Source organism: Rhineura floridana, chromosome 1 (genome assembly GCF_030035675.1).
Source record: "Rhineura floridana isolate rRhiFlo1 chromosome 1, rRhiFlo1.hap2, whole genome shotgun sequence".
Taxonomy (NCBI): Eukaryota; Metazoa; Chordata; class Lepidosauria; order Squamata; family Rhineuridae; genus Rhineura; species Rhineura floridana.
In genome coordinates, this window is record NC_084480.1 from 149,242,369 (window position 1) to 149,257,711 (window position 15,343).

Consider the following 15,343-nt stretch of genomic DNA (forward strand, 5'->3'; position numbering starts at 1 on the left):
TCCTGGACAAATGAAATTCAGCAAATTAATGCAAGTTGGGACCAATAATCCCAGCTACACAAATGTATGTTGAAGGGTTCTGAATTGGCTTGTACAATTTAGGGAAGAAATCTCAGGGTCAAACCAGAAAGCTCATTGAAAATGTCAGCTTGGTGTTTGGCAGCACTGACAAAGGCAGTGTTTGGAAGTATTAGGAAGAGGACTGGATATAAAAAGCAAACACTAAAATACCATTATATGTCTTCCATATTTAGAATATTCTGTGTGATTCTCATTGTCCTGTTTCAGGCAGGGTGGTAGTGGTGGAGAATGAATTTCCTTATGGAAAAAAGAAGAAGTTGGCACTTGATAGCTTGGGGGAAAATGCTGAATAAAGTGAGACATAATTAAGATTAAAACAATAATACAGAGCATATTGATACAAGAATAGCCAATATAAACATATAGAATATTAGATAAGAGGTTAATTCATGCCATAAGGTAGGTATCAGCATTATGCTTCTGAACTTCCCTATTGTGATTAGCCTATCCATAGGTCATACTGCTGATCTACACAGATCATTGGTGCATGAGTTGCTGCCAGGCAATTGTGAGTGCTGGTGCAAAGTTGCTGCACATGACTGGGCCAATACACTTGGGAAATGGCTTTCAAATGTCACACCTGCAGCATGGAGTGCTGCCACTAGAGTGCTTTTCGGAAACCCTCCACAATGATAACTTTCTATTTCTAGGTGTTAAGATTTTAGCTAAGTTAATTTACTCTTTTTGAGTTTATGTTCTTGTATGCTTGATTTTTATAATTTGCTTTCCTCCTACAAAAAAAAGGCCTTCTTTGTTTCAGATTACTTATTTTCACTGGGGCTCCTCCCTGATTTCCTGGCACAAAGTTTACATGAGATGATGCCCACTCTTTATTGAGCATATGTTCTTATTTGTTAGCAGGGAGGTGCTACAATAATGAGTATTCATCCTGATTTAACCGTGATTTGTTTGCACATAAGTTATAGGTCTTCCCATCAATTGATTATTATCTCACACTTTTTATGCATTTCCCTATCACTTTCCTAATGGCAAAAAGTCCATAAAAAAGGCACGCTCTGACCTCTTGTGCCAGAGTGCTTTAATTCACTTTAATTGCACAAACTTAAATTTTCAGTATGCAACTGAATCCTTCCCACAAAACAGTGGCAATCTGCAGGTGACCCTGGTCTGTCGTAAAGCTCTCACCATCCTTAGAGCCTTCCTACACTATTGTATTCCTAGGAGGGAAAACAGTATGGTTAGAAAGGTCCCTGTATTAAATAAGACACTAATTTGTGATAAGCAAGGATCTCCACTGCAGTCTACCCAGATATAAATAAGACTAATGGCAGCTTTTCTAGATTAAAAACCAACATGAAACTTGGTTAATTTATTATCTCCCTAAAAAAAGACAAAGAATTGGGTGTTAGAACAAATTAAACCAGAACTGTCACTAGAAGCTACAATGATGAAACTGAGGTTATCATACTTTGGACACATAATGAGAAGACATGATTCATTAGAAAAGACCATAATGCTGGGGAAAACAGAAGGGAGTCGAAAAAGAGGAAGGCCAAACAAGAGATGGATTGATTCCATAGAGGAAGCCACAGACCTGAATCTACAAGATCTGAACAGGGTGGTCCATGACAGATGCTCTCGGAGGTCACTGATAGGGTCGCCATAAGTTGTAATTGACTTGAAGGCACATAACAACAATGATAAAATGATAAAATTCACCCCAGGGCTGGATCTGAGAAGCATGAATGCTTAACTAGATTGGGCCCTGGCTGCACACTAAAGGTCTATGAAATTCAAATAAAACTAGCAACTGAAAAATGTTCAGTTCAACAGTAATTCTATTATGTAAACCTTGTATTAATTTTAATTACTTCAAATATGAGCCGACTCTTTGCTGAGTCAATCCATTTGAACTGCAATGCAAACAAATTTGTGCTGCTCAAAATAACGTTTGGCTCATAACACCCACAAAACAAGACAAGGGTAAATCTTTATCCACCTGTAATCCATTTTATTTTATTCTGTTCTAACCATTAGTATTATTATTATTATTATTTCTACCCCGCCCTTTTTCCAAACTGGAACTCAAGGCGGCTTCCAGATAAAAACAAGTACACATCATTAAGAACCTATAAAAATATAAAACATATAAACATATAAAATCAGCATTAAAACAGGATTAATCTATTAAGATGTTAAAACCAATTGTACCAACAAGAAGAGTGGGGACCACAAGGTTGCACAGGTTAATACTAAAATGTATTGCATTTTGATAATGAATGAAGGGAAGTGATTAGAAAATGGCTGCATAGACACATCTTTTTAACATGAGAATGAAAAGAGACACAAGTATGAGACAAGCATCTTCCAGCACTCCTGGGACTTTCTTTGTAGTTCCGGGTTGTAGCCTAAATTTTTAGCTTTCATTTTAAAAAAGAATAGACAGTCTCTAACCCTTCTGTTACAAAGATATTAAGAAAAACATGCAGGCAATATTCTGCTCAGTTGCCTCATGTAAAGAAAACTTGCTCCTGCCTTCCAGTACCTTGATCAATGAGTGTACAGGATGATGGACAACATTAATAAATCAAATACTTTTCATTTGAACATACTAGATTCCTTGTGGTCAGATTGTTTCTATTTTGCATTCACTGATTTTTGCTTCCTCACCACCACCACCAAATTTCTAGCTATGAACCTATTTACAAATCTCATATTCATATCAGACTGTTCCCAAATTACAAAGACCTGAGTTTGAGGCCATTTTGTGACCCAGAAAATTTCCTGGTCCCAATTCCCAAAATCTGTTGGAAGCAGTCCTTGGAAGCAGCTGATTGATATAATGTAAAAGCTATGGTAAATCTTTCAATCAAAACATTTGTGTACTTGTCTCCATTGAGCACATCTATATGGCTGGCATGGTCATAGCCCATGGGTGTGACTGATCTACTCCAATATCACAGTAAGCTACCTGAGCAGGGAGAGGTCTCACAGTCCTTCTAGCTGCAATTGGCTTAGCCGCTCTGAAGTCAGAGGACCTTGACAGTGTAGGGTCAGGCAGCTGAATTATTGTTCTGACAAGGCTACTAGGACATATCATTTAGTTATGTGTACTTGTTTTTAAATATTGATGCATACATTATTGATAATTCTTGTATACAAATACACCACTTAGGGACTTGTTAATTAAGTGATTTATGAGTTATTTTTTACCAACTATAAAGAAAAAATAGAGAAAAATTGGAATTCCAAGGTCTATGAGCAATTGTAATTAAAATTAAAATATATAATGTGGGCACACACCTTGGAATTTTGAATGACACTGTTGGTGAGAATAAATTGAAGAGATATGGAGCCTTTCACTTGCTGCTTATGTATTTCTAGTAACAATATTAATTTAGGAGAACATTAAATCAAAAACATCCAAACAGGAAGCATCTGTGCTCACTCTTATATACAGCAAGCGTGCATTGGACCCAGAGCTGTAGTGGGAGTGCATGTTAACATATGAACAAAGGTTAAAAAAAAAGCAAGGCAATGAAATGAGCCAGCATGGATTGGTCGAGTTCAAGGGCACATTTGCCTTTCTCGTTATTTCTAGACAACCTGTTGACTGAGCATTCATTCTGATTTGTTTGCACAACATTGGCATTTTTTAAGTATTGATTCTGACTTGTTCACAAGGAGGTTATATGACATCAGGTAAAGCAATTGTTATTCCATATTTTCCGGTGCATTTTCCCATCACTTTCCTTACTGCAAAAAGTCCAGCTTTCTTTTTGAAGTGGGTTTGTTGTGCAAAAACCCAGATCCATTTTAATTGTGCTACCTGAATTTGCCAGTATGCCATTGAGTCCCACCTGCAAAATAGTGACGGAAAAATGTCCCTGGAAGCAGAACACCCTCTTGCTCAAGTGTGATAGTAATCATCTGTCAGCTCCCTGTAAGAGAAAAAAAATATGTTCCCTCAGATCCAGGATGTAGCAGGAAAACATCAGTGGAGGCTGGCCCATTGAAACTAGTGAGGCACAGCCCTCCCAGTGAGAAAGTGAAGCAATTTTTAATTCTCTCTCTCTCTCTCTCACACACACACACACACACACACACACAATTTCTTGATCCACACACATTTTATACAGGAATACCCCACATTAACGTACGCAATGGGTCCAGAGCGAGTACGTAAACCGAAAATGTACTTAAAGTGAAGCACTACCTTTTTTCACTTATCGATGCATATACTGCACTGCAATCGTCATATACGGGCATAACTGATGTAAATAACGCATATATAACTAAAATAAACATAATAGGCCTTATTTTAAGAAAAAGTTTGTAGTTGGAAACTGATTGGGCAGTGGCGTCATGCCGTTAAGTGTCCGTTCTTGCGAAGCGAGCGTACGTAAACGGGAATGGTGCTACTGTAAATATGTCCGTACTCACAAGTGTCCATAAAGTGAAGGTCCGTATAGCGGGGTATTCCTGTTCTTCTATTTGAACTCAAAAAGCTCTGTAAACATTTATGTCAATCTACTATACTCTGGCCAAACAGCTTCTTGTTCTCTGGCCAATCAGCCCTCTGCACCACTCAGCCAATCCTAATCCAAAAGTGTAGCTATGGCAAAGAGGACTCTCCCCTCGGTCTGACACCTTGTCAACCCTCTTCGAAGGTTCTACTACATCTGTTGTTAAGACGTCCTATAGCAAATTAGGGAGGAGTCTAGACTGCTTCAACAGCAGCCCACTTGGTAGTCTTAGCCTATGTCAGAATCACACCTTGGTTCTGGGCATGCTTAGATATATCTAGACATATCACTGAGAGGAATGGTAGTAAACTACTTTAAAAGCAGGTTTGGTTTCTTCATAAGTTGGACTGGGCCCTATTTATTGTAGGGGGTCAGGAAGGGAGAGTAGATTTTTCTTGGTGACGAACTGCCCATAAAAATGTTTGACTGGCATCATAAGACGGAACTCTGGTTTCTTCATGGACCAAGCTAGGCCTTTTATGTCAGGGTGGGGGGAAGAGGATATTCTTGGTGGCAAACTGCCCTCCCAAAATGTTTGTCTGGCATCATAAGTGTGTATGTGTGTGGAGAGAATCTGTTTCCCCCCCCCATGGGCTGGACTTGAACTGGACCATTTTATTGTCAGTGTGGGAGGGAGAGGACATTCTTGGTGGCACTGCCCCAAAAATGGACTAGGTTGGACTGGACCTTATTTATTTTTATTTATTTAAAGTATCTTTAATTTTGATATGGGTTTACGCAAGATAATTAATCCCTATAGTGATAAGAGCAAGAATTTATTATAATTATTTTAATTAAAACAAGATTTAGGATTAAAAAAAAATGGTGTGGTTCTTTATATTAATTCACAATTGTCTCCTAAATTGATATTATTGGATGATAGTGGCAGATTTGTGGGAGTTGAAATCACCATTCAGGGTACAAAAATTTTGATAGTGGGCATTTATGCTCCTAATGAAGATAAAACAAGGTTTTATACTGGACTTATGGAAAAACTATCAGAGTTTGCATATGATCATTGGTGTGTCATGGGTGACTGGAATGGGGTAATTTCACCAAAAATGGGTAGACTTTCTCAGAAAAATATTAAAGAGACACAGGGCAAATTGCCGAAGATCTGTTTCGAATTGATGGAAAATTTAGAATTGGTGGATGCTTGGAGATATATAAATGACAATGCAAAGGAATTTACTTACTTTTCAGAAAGACATAAAACATTTTCGAGGATTGATATGATTTGGATGTCTAAAAATTTAGTGAAAGATATTTCCAAGATGGATGTGTTACCAAAAACCTTTTCGGATCATAATCCAGTGATATTGACTTTAAAAAAATCTTGGATTTAGATGGAGACTAAATGGATCTTTATTACAGAATGATAAAATAGTGCAGGAATGTAAGAAGAAATTAAAAGAGGTTTTTGAACACAATTTACATAAAGGAACAGATGAAAATATTGTTTGGGATACAAGTAAAGCATTTATGAGGGGATATTTTATTAAATGTAATTCTGAATTAAAAAAGAAGAAACAACAGAAAATGCAATTGATCTTGGAAGAAATAAAACAAAAAGAGGAAGAATTGAAAAAGAATCCAACTAAAGCTTCTACTGTAAATCAAATTAAAATGTTACAGAAACAAGTGTCAATGTTGACAGTTAGAGAAATTGAAAGGAAATTAAATTTTGCTAAACAAAGGACTTTTGAATTTGCAAATAAACCGGGGAAATTGCTAGCATATAAATTAAGAAAAGAACGACAAAAAAATCTTATTTTAAAGATACAAGAAGGAGATGAGATGTTGACAGACAATTTAAAAATCCAAAGGGTTTTCCATCAATATTATTCAACTTTGTACAAGTGTCAGGAAATTCCCTCAGAAAAAATAGAAGAGTATATATCCAAACAGAATTTGCCCAAAATTACAGATCTTCAGAGACAAGCTATTAATGGTCCTATTACGTCAAGAGAAATATCTGAGGCTATAAGTAAAATTAAATTAGGAAAGGCGCCAGGACCGGATGGACTATCAGCAATGTATTACAAATGCTTGGAGGAGGAACTTTTACTACCTTTACAGTATACAATGAATTCTATTTTACAAGAGGGGAAGATACCGGATAGTTGGAAAAATGCCAATATAACATTAATACCTAAAGAGGAGCAGGATTTAACTAAAACAAAAAATTATCGGCCAATATCTTTACTGAATAATGACTATAAAATTTTTACAATGATTTTGGCTGAAAGAATGAAAATAATATTGCAACAATTTATTCAGGAAGATCAAGCGGGGTTTTTACCTAAAAGACAATTATGTGATAACGTCAGGAATGTTTTGAATGTGTTGGAATATCTAGAACAACGAAATGACATACAAGCTGCTTTGATTTTCTTGGATGCTGAGAAAGCATTTGATAATTTGAATTGGAAATTTATGTTTAAGATTCTAGAGCAAATGGACTTTGGAGATAATTTTATAAAATGGATCAGATCGATTTATACATCACAGAAGGCAGAGATAATTGTCAATGGGGATTTAACGGACTCATGTGAAATACAAAAGGGTACAAGACAGGGATGTCCATTGTCCCCCCTTCTATTTATTCTGGTTTTAGAAGTGCTGCTTAGAGACATAAGGCAAGACAAAAGGATTTCGGGAATAAAGATAAAAAAAGAGGAATATAAATTGAGAGCATTTGCTGATGACTTGATAATTGTATTAGAAAATCCCTTGGAAGGAATCAAAGTATTGATGGATAAATTAGAAGAATTTGGACCATTAGCAGGATTTAATGTCAATAATCAAAAAACGAAGATGCTGGTGAAAAATTTATCTTTAAGAGATCAAAAAGAGTTAATGGAGAAGATAGATTTTAAAATAGAAGAAAAGGTGAAATATTTAGGTATCATTATGACAAATAAAAATTCAAAGTTGTTTCATAATAATTATGAAAAACTATGGACAGAGATTAAGAAAGATTTGTTAAGATGGGATAAATTACAGTTGTCATTAATGGGTAGAATATCTGTAATAAAAATGAATGTATTGCCGAGAATGATGTTTCTATTTCAAACAATACCTGTCATATCCTCTGATCTACCTTTCAAACAATGGCAAAAAGATATTTCTAAATTTGTTTGGCAGGGGAAAAAACCAAGAGTTAAATTTAAATTATTACAAGATGCCAAATTTTTATTTTTTATTTTATTTAATTAAGCTTATATACCGCCCGACTAGCAACAGCTCTCTGGGCGGTGAACATTAAAAATACAACAAAAATAACACAAAACTGTACACAAAACTGTACAGTCTAAAATCAAAATATAATAATTTACAATTAACAGGAATTAAAATGCCTCAGAGAAGAGAAAGGTTTTAACCTGGCGCCGAAAAGATGATAGTGTCGGCGCCAGGCGCACCTCCTCGGAGAGAGGAGAAAAGAAAGAGGAGGGCTGGGATTACCAAATTTGAGACTTTATTTTGCTGCTTGTTGCTTAGTCTGGATAAAGGAATGGATTATATTGAGGAATAAAAGATTATTGGATTTGGAGGGTCACAACCTGAAGTGGGGATGGCATGGATATCTATGGTATGATAAAGTAAAAGTTAATGTGGATTTTAATAATCATTTTATAAGACGTCCTTTGTTGAATATATGGAATAAATACAAAACAAGGTTTTTTTTCGAAAATACCACTATGTGTTTCAAGTCAAGAAGCATTTTATAGAAGAGAAATGGCTGGAAAAGAGAAATGGTTAACTTACCAAGAACTATTAGAAAATGTGCATGGTGAATATATAATGAAAGAGAGAGAACAACTAATAAAGGAAGGATATAGTTCACAATGGTTTGCCTATTTACAATTGTTAGAAAGATTTAAAATGGACAAGAAAATGTATGGGTTTGAAATAAATAAATCTGATTTTGAAATAGGTTTGTGTACAAATGATGAATGCATAATTGCAAAAATGTATAAATTTTTATTAAAAATGGACATGGAAGAAGAACAAGTAAAAGAGTGTATGGTTAAGTGGGCAAAAATTTTTGGTTATAATATACAAATGGATCAATGGGAAATTATGTGGAAAAAAGGTTTGAAATTTACATTATGCTATAATCTTAAAGAAAATTTTTATGATGTATCGTTGGTATATGACTCCAGAAAAGTTGTCAAAAATGTATAGTAATGTTTCTAATGTATGTTGGAAATGTAAACAACAAGAAGGATCTTTTTATCATATGTGGTGGTTGTGTAAACAGGCAAAATTATTTTGGGCACAGATAGGTAGGATGATGCAAAAAATCTTAAAGATAAATATTCAGTCAAAACCAGAATTTTTTTTATTGGGTTTTATGGATAAACAAAAGGAAAAGAAATATGGAAGAATAATATTATATATGATCACGGCAGCAAGATTACTATATGCACAAAAGTGGAAAATGGAATCGATACCAACAATGGAAGAATGGCTATTGAAATTAATGGACTTAGTTGAGATGGACAAATTGACATGTCTTATTAGAGAAAAAATGACAGATACATTTCTTAAGGAATGGAAGCCTCTTTTGGACTTTTTGTTGAAAGAAAAAAATGAAATGATGATAATGGGATTTGACGATTAATTAAGATAGACTTTGGAAAAAAGTGAATTTCGTATGTTCTAGGAGACAGGTTTGATATATATTATATACTTATAGCTGATCTGTAACAAATCGGAAGTCAAGTTTTTCTTTTTCTTTTATTTTTTTTCTGTTGTATTGTTTTTGTTGTATTTGTATTTGTTTTTATAAAAATTTGAATAATAAAAAATTATTATTAAAAAAAAAACAAGACTTAGGAGTACTTTGAAGAAGATCAGGTACTTATTTTCTTTCTGAACCCAGACTGGGGGAGAAGAGAGTAGGATTGTAGTTGATAACACAGATATCCTGGCATTGGTAGTCCCAGTAGCAGGATATGGGTGGGGTTGTTGCATATCCAGCACCAATTTCACTTTGAGTGGAGAGGTGGAACTTGTGTAAATGTGATTGATCAAAAGCAAAAGGAATTTTGAATTAAGCAAATCCCTGCTTTTATAAAAACCAAGAAACTTAAATGTACTTTTTGTGAATGTCTGAGTCCCCACGCTATTCAGAACTGATCATATGGTATGAAAGACTCCTTTTTCTGACATTTTGGCTTCTTGCTTTTCCCCACCTGCCATATCTTTTTCTCCAAGTAATAAGAACTTACAGTTTACAGAATTTTTTTTTTTAAAGATACTCTGGAGATCTTTAGACAATAACTATTATCCATGATAGCAGCCAGAATCCCTTCTGAACCAAAGCAAGACATTTTACAGTTTAGTTAGGTGCTATACGCAAAACTGGAATGCTTAAGTATCCACAGTATGTTTGTAAGGGAGAAGGATGGGGAGAAACTTGGCCAGTCTTCCATGACCTTGTTGGCCACACTCCCACAGCAGCCCTACCAGGTCTAGTGGGCACCAGCCACCACTGAAAAACAAAGCATGCTTTTATAGTGGAAAAAACTTGTTTGAGATTTCAGGTGGATAAATGCATTTGGTTTTCCAATGTCAGCCGCACAATTTGTTCAGCAATGCAGTTCAAAAAAATAGTAAAGCTGAATTGCTGAAGAGTGGCTGCTCACCTAGGCTGCAATCCTATACATGTCTACTCAGAAGTAAGCTACATTGGATTCAGTGGGACTTACTCCCAGGTAAGTGTGTATTGGATTGCAGCCCTTGTCTCTGATAAAGGTGCACTGCATTTTTAAAACTTTTTATTTGGATACAAATGAATTATTCTCATATTTCTGCAAGCTTTATTTGCTTTAACCAACAGACTAGTCAATTAGAATAGTGGTGGTCTACAGGCCACACTTTGGGAACCTATGAAATAGAACGTTAGTTGATTATGGGTACAGTGCAAATTTTAATTGGTGAAGGTGAGAGTTATACTTTTTGAGGCTATTTTGGTTCTGGTCTGTTACTGCAAAAGGGAATGAAAAAGAAGCTACTAAATATGGTATAACCCTGCTCTCTTTGACGTGACTTTGTGTTGTGGTAGAAAATAAGACCAAGTACCATTAGTTTGACTGACTGCTAGTCCTCTCTCCCCCAGTAAAGAAAAGTATGTGGCAAAGAGCCCTTCTAAACTAATCCAGGGCTATCTGTTGAGTGCTCAGGTACTTACTTATGACACTGACAAACCTTCTTTTCAAGCAAGTGTCGCTTAGCCTGAGCCATCCTCTTTGCTTTCTGTGCCAAAAAATAAAGGAGAGATTCTCTATGTTTTATGCTGTCTTTCAGGTTCTCTTCCACTGGCTTCTATGCATATAAATCTCCCCCCCCCATCCTTTCCATTTATGGACACATAGCAACTCACCCTTTTCCGTTTAACCATTTTGGAAGTGTACACACAGACAACTGTCATGGTCAACAGGAGCAGCAGTGCCCCAGCTCCTGAGGCTACTTCAATCAGTGGGAAGTCATTCTTTACCATGGTGGCCTCTGTTGTAAAAAGAAGAATCGGAGCTGAAATGGGAGGAGGGTAGACAAAGACACAGGACGAGGAAAGATATGGCATTCTGTTGAAGATTCCCATGGCCACATGCATCTGATTAAGTGTGCTCTGGCCCACAAAAACCTATGCAGTTCTAAATATGTCAGATCTTTAAAGCGCTACAAGATTTTGTTGCTTTCCCTGCAACAGACTATCATGGCTACCACACCTGGAACATACCCACAACGTAGCTCATACTGATCTTCTCATTGTTCTCCACCTTGAGACTGCATCTCCACAGCTCTGCAGTTCTGGCCGTAGAGCAAAACTTGCTGTCGGGAAAGTCGGAGGCACATTTGGACGTCTCATTCATATTAGCCCAGCACAACTGAACCTTGGGAGGAACAGGGGCAGAGATGTGGCAGCACAGGTTCACATCCCCATTTCTGGAGCGGAGTCCAGGGGGACTGGCAGAAACTGCAGGGAAGACAAGCAAAGATCATTCATGAGGGATCAGGACAGAACACCAGGCATCCATATTGGGGATGCACCTTGCTACAAAAGACACATTATCTTATGATCTAAACTTCTAGGCTGCCAAACTCACAGGAGGGGGCTCCCTCCCTGCAGAAGGCAGAAACACTTCAGGTGGCACATGTACAGCTTGATCAGTTTTATTCAAAGGGTTACAATTATAGAGGTGAAGCCCTCACAAAAAACTGAAAAAATGGGGGGGAGGGAAACCTCTTCTTTCTATTTTTCTCTCCCCTCCCCCATTTTTCTGGGTTTTTTTTCCTCTGGGCCTTCACATCTCTAGTCACAATGCAGAGAAAGTAAATGCATGCTGTTCATATTTCTGGCACCAGCTTATATCCTGGTTTGGCATACATGAGTTAGATTTGGGATTATACGCTGAGATTTTATAGGTGAGCTTTCAGGAAACAAGCAGCCCACTCCAGAGAACAACGATTAGTGAATACGTCTGACTGATCAGCACACATCTGAGCTAAAAAATGTACACAAACCATATTGATCCAGGGTGGCCCTACCACTTTCAAAGTGAGGCAGCAGATGTTGAGGGCTAGCAACGGAACCCAATGGCTTTCTCCTTAGCCCCTTGGCCATTTCAGCTGGAGGACACCTGCGTATGCTAACACAGCCTTTCCTGGTCCCCCTAAACTGATCTGCTGCTTCAAGTGCAGTGAAGAAAGATGCTGTCTCATCATCACCAGTGCCGAAATAAGATGGGAAGGTCTTGCTCTTTGCCTCGGGCAGCAAAATATCTTGTGCTGGCCTGGGTTGACCAAACCATGAAAACACCCTCTCTCCCAATACTGTTACTACAACCTAAATCAAGAGGACCTTTTGGCTGCTTTAGTTTTTTTTAATCAATATATCTAATCATAGATTCTGACCTCACATCCATTTTTGTCCACATTTTGGTAGTTCCCAGGAATTGTTTTTCAGCCAGAAGGTTTGCCGGCTCTAGATAGGATAGTTTTTGCAAGTGTGATATAAGCAGCCCAGTTCCCATCCTTCCTTATTCTCTCAGGTGTGTGGTCTTTCCTTTACCATTTTACTACCTGAATGCAATTAATGTGCACGTTTTTATTATGTAAACAGCAGGCTTACGAAAGTCTGAGCAGCCTCTGACCATAGGAAGTGGGGAAGGGGGAATGTAACCCTTTCTGTCCCAGCAACATCCCACCAAATATTCTCTCTCTGAAGGTGGTATTTGCAGTTCAAGGGAAGCTCTCATTGAGGCCAGTGGAGGTCCAGTACCCTTTACAAACTTCCAGAATTCTTTGGGGGAAGGCATGACTGTTAACAGTGGTATAAGAGTGCTTTAAATGTATCGTGTGGATGGTATCCACATAACAGAGCTTAGGCAAAAAGCAACTACAGAAATCCTTATCTTAATAAACAAAATTGTGTTTAGTTTGTCAGAAAGCAGTTAAAGGGGAGGGTCCCTGAAAATCCCAACCTAACATTTGCCTAGGATACTGATCCTTGCAGACCTGAAGCACTGACAAGAGACTAGGCACAATCAATGGCTACACAAAGACAAAAATACATGGCTTTGATCAACAGAAAAAGCACCCGGGGTCCACATCTAAACAAAGCAATATCCTCTCTAAAGCAGAATAATTTGCAGAGGTTGTGGAGGTATTCACAAGCCCATGTTCAACATATGACATCATAATATGCCACAAGTGATCTGGAACCATTTTACAAAAATGTGCAGGCCAAATGCAACAGAAGCAAATATCAAACTAGAGAACACTGTTCATTTGAACAATGGCAGCATCACACATGCAAAGAATCAAAAGGACCATGATGCATTACATTACTGTTGATGTTACAAGTTTGCAGCTAGCCTTTCGGGCTAGACGGTGGAGATGAGACAAGTACAATACCAGACATCATTGCAGCAAGTCTGCAGGCTAGAGTGCAAAATCTACAAGCTAGCAGCTGCTGGAGATGCCAATATTCAAAAGGTATAATAACCAGATCTTGGAAAAGTTACTTTTTTGAACTACAACTCCCATCAGCCCAATCCAGTGGCCATGTTGGCTGGGACTGATGGGAGTTATAGTTTAAAAAAGTAACTTTTCCAAGCTCTGATAATAACAGTTCATGCATATAGGACTTAATGAAGTAGATCTCGCATTCACAGAGAAAGGTGATCTGACACTGTAAGCAGCATACATTATCCTGAACCTTAAATTGCTTTTATGCGTTGTATTCTATTTTGTCAAGTCACTTGGAGACTTTTTGTTGTATAAAGCGACTGATAAATGCAATAAATAATCAAGTGAGTTCATGAGTTGTGATGGAAGGACCTTCCAACAAAAGCTGATTTTTTTCAAGCAATAGCCAGACATTTTTTAATGGTTTGGAGAATTTCCCGGCACACATCACATCTGCTTGGACCCATCAGTATCTTCAGTAATCCATGCATATAGGAAAGTATGCAACCCCCAAAATGCTAAAGGCTGGAGGCTATAGGGCTCATTATCAGAATGAGCAAACCTACTGCCTGGGTGAACAGCATGGTAATCAAAGAGAGGGGGGAAATGGCTTTCTTGGACAGCAAGTCTATGTCCCCACTGTTGAGGATGTGCAAAGTAACCTGGCTGGAAATAAGTTGTTAATGATCTTATATGAGATGAGAAGGGCTGTTACTGGAAGAAGAATTTGCAGAAGCCTGTGTTTATCAACAGACTCCTATTTGGCACCAAGTGAGCAAGGACAAGCAATATATATACACCCTTAATCCGACAGCACTACTGAGAACATTGCTTAATGCAGGCCAGAACATCAGGCGGCACACTGCTCAAGAATGATGTCACAAGGCAATGCAGGCCAGAACATCAGGCAACCTTAAGCAGGCTCAAAGAAGCCATTGCCACAGTGCTGGTGCTCCAGTATTTTGATCCAGAAGAGCAACCTGAAGTACAAACTGATGCATCTAAGGGAAACCTAGTTTCTTCCAGAAGAGACAGCCTCATAGCTCATGTATAAGTCTTAACGCAGGTAGAAAAGTAATGCGTTTGTACTGAATAGGAACTATTGGCAATTGTATTCATCATGACCTAGCCATCAATATGTGTTTGGCACATCCATGAAGGTTCCCTGTAAACTATATTCACAAAGAAACAGTCCCATGGAAAGTGGTTGCATACTCCCACCCCCAGAGTTTAAACCAGAGTTGCAAGCTTTAATAAAAAAGAAAATATGAAAGACAATATTTTCTTCCAACAATGGGTGATATTTTTATTGGGAGTTATGCCACACTTCATTCAGTATCTCAAAAAGGTTGTGATTTTGGTAATTAGGCACATTTATTTAATTGGTTACCAGGCAGTTGATTAATCAACTAGAAATTATTTTAAGTGACTGAGAGCTCTAGTTTGAATTAATCATCATTTGATACAAAGGTCAGTTGTGAAGAACCCTCCTTAATTAGCTAGCCATAAGTGAGACTATGAGGCAGGAAGAACAGCCAGCAGGAAGATTCTAGCAAGCAACTGCTGGCAAAATGGGTGATGATTGCTTATGTCAGCCTTCCTCAACTTATTACCACCCAGATGGCCATGCTGGGTGTGGCAGATGGGAGTTGTATTCAAAACATCTGGAAGGCATGAGGTAGAGTAAAGATTTGTAGTCCTTTTTCTGACTGAGAAAAAATAGGATTACCAATGTTATCTAATGCATTGTTAAATAAGTATGAACAACTTGGCTCCTGGAATTCTCCAGTTGTTTA

The 15,343-nt window shown here is 37.6% G+C and overlaps 1 protein-coding gene across 2 annotated transcripts in view; it reads right to left on the reverse strand.

Moving 5' to 3' along the window:
- Positions 1–282: 282 nt before the first annotated feature.
- Positions 283–15,343, reverse strand: part of CD4 (CD4 molecule) — a 64,451-nt gene continuing 49,390 nt past the window's right edge. For both annotated transcript variants that reach the window (XM_061625196.1, XM_061625288.1), the window contains exons 7-10: positions 11,317–11,553; positions 10,960–11,084; positions 10,768–10,832; positions 283–3,983 (exon numbers count right to left, since the gene is read on the reverse strand). In XM_061625196.1, coding sequence (XP_061481180.1) covers positions 3,953–3,983; positions 10,768–10,832; positions 10,960–11,084; positions 11,317–11,553 — 458 coding nt within the window. In that variant the 3' untranslated portion in view covers positions 283–3,952. The remainder of the gene's footprint in view (positions 3,984–10,767; positions 10,833–10,959; positions 11,085–11,316; positions 11,554–15,343) is intronic.